This window comes from Larimichthys crocea, chromosome XIX (genome assembly GCF_000972845.2).
Source record: "Larimichthys crocea isolate SSNF chromosome XIX, L_crocea_2.0, whole genome shotgun sequence".
NCBI classification, from domain to species: Eukaryota; Metazoa; Chordata; class Actinopteri; family Sciaenidae; genus Larimichthys; species Larimichthys crocea.
In genome coordinates, this window is record NC_040029.1 from 9,841,617 (window position 1) to 9,847,616 (window position 6,000).

General features: G+C 47.0%; 1 protein-coding gene across 1 annotated transcript in view; it reads left to right on the top strand.

Annotated features, from left to right (window-relative positions):
- The window catches only part of LOC104928318 (Krueppel-like factor 7), a 29,567-nt gene extending 23,567 nt beyond the window's left edge, over nucleotides 1-6,000 (top strand). Inside the window, exon 4 of the mRNA XM_010742578.3 lies at nucleotides 3,617-6,000. Within this exon, the coding sequence (XP_010740880.1) occupies nucleotides 3,617-3,668 (52 nt within the window). The 3' untranslated portion in view covers nucleotides 3,669-6,000. The remainder of the gene's footprint in view (nucleotides 1-3,616) is intronic.

The following is a 6,000-nucleotide window of genomic DNA, read 5'->3' on the forward strand; positions in this document are numbered from 1 at the left end:
AAGACGCCGGTAACCCAATGTGTTTGGTACTGACCCAGTTTGAAAGTGTGCTGGCAGGATTACTAATGTGCAACATGCACGCGATCCGACCCGCTCGCTCCTTCAATGGGGATCCAAAGGGTGCTTATTCTGCTCCTGTATGCAGCATATTAATGGAGCGTCTCTGCACACTGACCTTGATTTGGAGGCTCCTTCCACACCGGGACAGAGGTGTAAAACGCTTGTAGAAGCCGTTAGTGTGTCTCACATCACCGGGATGGAAGATTAATCTGAAGTTTTCTTTGTAACAAACAATATTCAGCATTAACGGAGCGATCAGCTGCAGAGAGAAAGGTGCTGGTCTCTGGTGTGTCGGACATTTTAGGAGGGAGTTCTGACCCAAAATAGAGGCGTGTGTGTGTGTTACTGTAAATAAAGCCGCAGGCTTGGAGAGACCATCCTGTAAACCGGATCATTCCCGGCCTGATCCCTGTGACCCGAGCTCGCCGTGTCCTTGAGCTCAGCACACACACACACACACACACACACACACACACGATATCAAGTTTGAAAGCCTTAATTATGTAATCGTTCAGACGGTTTCATGTTTTTTTTAAGAAACCTGTTTACAAATCTTACTCCACTTTGAAGTTCGGATCTGATGTAATTCACACGAGCTTTCTTAATTAGTCGCCCCGGCAACCTGATTAATTATGAACCACGGCAAAATGTTAATTTGTGAGGCCCCCGATCAGTTGGATCTTTACTCGTGTTTTAATTACACTGTGATCCGGCCCATCGCTGACACCTCCGAGATCTCTGAGCGAGATCGCATTGAAATTTTCTTTGTATTTTCCGCCACTTGTCGACAGTTTTTCACGATTAAAAGAGCCAAAAGTGAATTATTTTAATTTCTTTATGTTTCTTTATGCCACACAGAGACAGGTTTATCACTATAGAAGGTAAATTTGTATTTTATTTTATATTTTTTTTTAGTATTTCCGGCTGCGTAAATCCAGTTTCGTCAGGATCGAAAGAATCAAATTGTATTATTTTAATTTTTAAAGTTTTTATTTTAGTTTTTTTTTAAATACATTCAGTTAAAAGGACAAACTTTCTTTTATTATTGTAATTTTTTCCTTTCTTTTCTCTTTTTGTAGTTTGTGCCACATAATCCAGTTTGTCAGGATCGAAAGAATCAAATTGTATTATTTAAATTTTAAAAGTTTTTTTTACTTTTTACATTCAGTTTTTTTCACTATTAAAAGGACAAACTTTCTTTTATTATTTTATTTATCAGTTTGCATTATTTTATTTATTTTCTTTGAAGGTTTCACCACACACACACACACAGTTTTATCACTGTCGGGTCTTTATTTCTTTAATTTCTTTAATCAGTCTTTAAAAAGTCTCATTTGTCTGTAAATTACAATGTGAGGAGACGTCAGCCTGTGTGTTGTCAGCGTGATGTGTGTGTTTGCCTGTGACAGTGTGAGAATAGATCACACATACCTCCTGAATCATGTATAGGTTCATTAAGAAAGGACAAAAAGAGTGTGTGTGTGTGTGTGTGTGTGTGTGTGTGTGTGTGTGTGTGACGGAGCAGAGGGCCAGGCGGTGTCAACTTAATCAGGTCTCAGCTGGACAGACAGTAAATACAGTATCCCTCCCTCCTCCACCCATCACCAGACCACCACCCCCCTGCAGGCACATCCCTAATTCGGGCCCACCTCTGTCATGTGTCACAAGGCGCCCAACCCCTCCAGCCTAACACACACACACACACACACACACACACCCTGCTGAGATGAAGGAAGAGGGGAAACAGGGGAGACAGAAGACGGGGTGGAAGATTGAGGATGGGGGGATGTGGGGGAGGTGGAGACAGACCCACGGTGTGCCAGCTGGTGTCGTGCCCCCGAGTCGTGACTCATACTTTACCATCTGTCTCACCGAGCGCACACACACACACTCTCACAGTGACACACACACACACACACACACACACACAAACCTGAACTGTCTCCTGAGCCGTTCATTAATCTCACATGTGTTTGTTAGCGTGCACACACACACACACACACACACACACACAGGTGTGACAGTAAGACAGATGACTGGTGGCTCATCACGGTGTAACTCCCCCTCTTGGCCAAACACTGATTCATGTAGACGTCTCAGACAGCCGCCTCTGTCTCGGTGGAGCGAGCCGATCTGAAACCGGCGTCAAAGAAATAAGAATCAACAGTTGCACAACTGTGAACGGCAGCCCGGGGATTCCGGTTCAAATGATCTGTTTCCCGTAATATCTGGTGTTTAAATGTGATTTCATCTGAGGGATAAAACGTCTGCGAGGACCGAGAACTAAACAAACCTTTGAGCCGTCGTGTTTTTCTTTTTAGGGTTAGGGTTAGTGGTTAGTGTATGCCGTCACGTTATAGAGGAGAAGAGGGTGGAGGAAGGAAGAGAAGAGTGAGGTGTGCCGAGTCGATGCTGCTCCCGTCGGTGTTGGTCGATCTTCCTGCATCGCTTCTAGGCCAGAGACTCTGCAGTTAGGGTTCAGGCAAGAAGCCAGAGTGGTGGAGGTCAGGATGATCATCCAGGAAGGCGTCATGTTCGACAATATCTAACGTATGAAAGCAGGTATGTGGACGAGATGTTAGGATCAGCCAAAGACTAGGCGTTAGAATGAGGAGTATCTAAGGTCCAAAGGCAGATGTTCTGGAAGGCATGGAGTGGTTGGGGTCAGGATAGTCGAGGATATCGGACATTCATAGGTAAGATGGAGGGTGGTCCAGGTTAGGATGAGCATCTGGGGAGGCATTAAGGTTGAGCATGTGGAGGAGGTGTCCACGTTTAGAGTACGCGAGGGACTCCGACACATTTCCTGTCCTTCTTTTTCAAAGAACATTCAAAAGAATGCACCGTGCCTTGTTTCTCCCTAACATCATTAAGTGGAGCCACTTTAGTAAACTCTCAAACATCTCAAATATTTCCTCGCGCACTAATCATCCGAACACGCAGCTCCCAATTACCTAGAAAGAAAGCAGCACTTGCCTTTTGAGCAGCTGCCTTCTCCTGGGGATGAAGCTGCAGTGTTCGCTCAGCGAGCCGAGCGTGCACGCGCTGTTGATCCGGGATGAAAAGTAGGCCTCTTATAATGGCTGCGTCTTTATGCGAGCATGCACGGAATAAACAAAACGCCAGCTCAAAGCGTGCATTATATCAATTTGTGGCAATGAGGTTGAAATAATCAAACATTTAAAAAAAGAAAAATAGGCCGGTGTACTTCCTGCGAGCCTGATTCCAGATGAGAGGCTTTGATTCATCTCGTTTAGTTTTGGTTTTGCAGCACATGTTTTTCATGTTCCTCCTCTCTCCACCCTCCCTCCGCCCTCACAGCACACACACTGTTTCAACAGATCCATCTGCGGGGTTCTCTAGTTATTCATGGCGCAGCTGAAGTCATTAGGAGTGCTGCTGAAAATGCTGATTATGAATTAGTTACACATATATTAATTGCGTGTGCATTAGTGGCTCAGCACTCACTAGCTAACAGCAACGCTCAGCTCAGTCGACAAAACAAACGTCTTTGCCGTGCTTTGGTAACGAGCTGCTCTCTGTCTCTGGGTTGCAGGTGTTTCTCGCGGTCGGATCACTTGGCGCTGCACATGAAGAGGCACATCTGAGGAATCCGAGAGAGGTCAGCGGGAGTGGAGGAGAGAGGGGGAGGCGGAGTGGGAGCATCATCTGGAGGAAAGTAACACCATGGATGCTGCGGGGAGAGACAGAGGGATGGACTCGGAAAACACCAGATTTGGCCCTTCTGGACTGGAGGGAGAGGCAGCACACGGGGGGACGCTGACTACAGGCATGCAGGCCGACCCTGAGCGGCTCTGTCAGTCTGTGCTCAACCAGTTGGTCCATGATTCCACAGTGATACGTCGCCACCTCGCAAATGTCTCCCGGTGTTGTCGCATTGGACGACACAGACGCTCCATCCCACCCTTCGTATGTGTCCGTCACGCGATGAACGCTGGACCACGGGCCTGTAGTTGGCAGCTCCTTGTTGTTGTTGTTGTTGTTGTTGTAGTCGCCCCCTTCCTCCTCCTCCCCGGTGAAATGCTTCCAAAATGTCAGCCCTGTTCGTGCAGCAGCGAGCTCTCACCAACGCCGAACCGGACCAGTTGTACAGCTGACTTTTTCGCTCGCAGCAGAACCTGCTGTTTGTATATTCCAGATTGTCCTCACCTGAGGACGCCCTGAACCTTGAGCTGAGGAGAACAGTTCGTTTCCAACAGTAGCTGAGCGGCGTCCTGGCTTCCTCTCCCTCAGAGCCTTTACAATTCGCCAAAGGGTTTGTTATCGTGCACACAGGACAGATAATAATTTGACAATTTTTCATCTGCCCTCTGTCACATCTGCCAACTGGATCCATTTATAAGTCCTCGTGGTTCGATGGCATCGGAGCACTCATTTGAACGGAGAGTTAGATTGGATTTCCCCAAGACTTGAAGACGGGGAGCGTGTTGCAGGGATGTGCCGTGAAGACTGATGGAGGTCATCCAGAGGACTGGCTCGCTTTATGAACATCATCCATTGAGGGTTAGCTCTAGATGAGGCTAACTAATCTACTCTGGGAAAGACTGTTCATCTCCTAGAATGTCAGCTAAAAAAAAAGATGCCAGGCGGCTCCTGAGAGGGTTTTTCCTCTCCGGGATCTTTGCCCTCTCACGAGGTGTCGTCAGGAACTGTTGCACAATTGACTCTTTGCAAACTTTTTGTAAAAAAACGTCTGGAGACACTTCCAGACTCACCAAACGCTGCCGAAGTGTGGACGAGGCCACATGCACAAGTCGAAGCAGCTCGTTGACTGCGATAGCACACAAACACGAACCCGATCACCATGTATGATAGAGGCTCTAATGTTTCTAAGAGAAGACTCAGATATTTGTTCAAACAGACCATTTTAGAAGAACACATTGGAAACGGATGCAGCCAAAAAAAGACACGTGTCTCCTGCCGATGCCTGAAATGATCTCTTTTGCCTTCGAGAGTGATTGGCACCGCGGCTAGCCACTGGGTTGAGGAGGGTTTTGTCCCGTTCACAGCACCCGTGCAGATCTCTTCCAGTTTAACCGGGCCCTATGCATATCCAAGAACATTCCTGCTGACTTCCTTCACCACACATGTTTGTCTGAACGCAGATTTCTTGCCCTGCTGGACACGGAAGGACTCATAGGAAGATAAATTCAATCAATTGGGTGGTTCGTCTCCGAGCAGATCAATGTGAATGTATCTGTTGTGAGTCTGTACATGTTGCCGGGCCCCATGAGTGTGTGTATGGGAGAAGGATGGTGCCAGTAGTTTCTCTTTTTTCCTGCATTAGAAACGAATGGTTGGACTTGAAATAACAAGCGAGTCATGGCTGGTAGCTCTTGACATTTTACTGGTTGGTGCTGGACCAGCGGGAGGTCACGAGTGCAGGTTTCCAGTGGGTGGCTGAAAATGGGTTAGTGGAGGAACAGATCTGCTCAGTCAGCGATGATAACTGCCCCATCAGCTCATGAAACTGCAGCCGAGTGAAACCCACACACACACACACACACACACCAGACGCATGCCTACTCTCCTGCAAAACTGGAATTAACATTTGTCCTTGGTGATCTGCCTCCCGCCCGATAGAACAAAGATCACACGCGTCTACAACGTGCACGTTAAAAACGAAGCGCACACAAATCAAACAGGCAGCTGGGACGGAAGGAGATTGTCGGGATTCTTAGGAGCTTGATTGGGAACAAACGCGTCTTGGTTTGTTTTTGATTTGACTTAATACTTTGAGGCAAAGCGAGGCAGTCTGCGTTTGGGCAAGGGAGACAGTAAATTGATTTCACTCTGTGAACCAGAGGCGCATTTCAATTTCAGGTATGAATGCAGCCCACCTCAATCACACCGTGATCTGTCTGCGGCCGCTTTGCATAAATATCAAACTCTTTCTGTCTAAACGTAAAAATAAAAAAA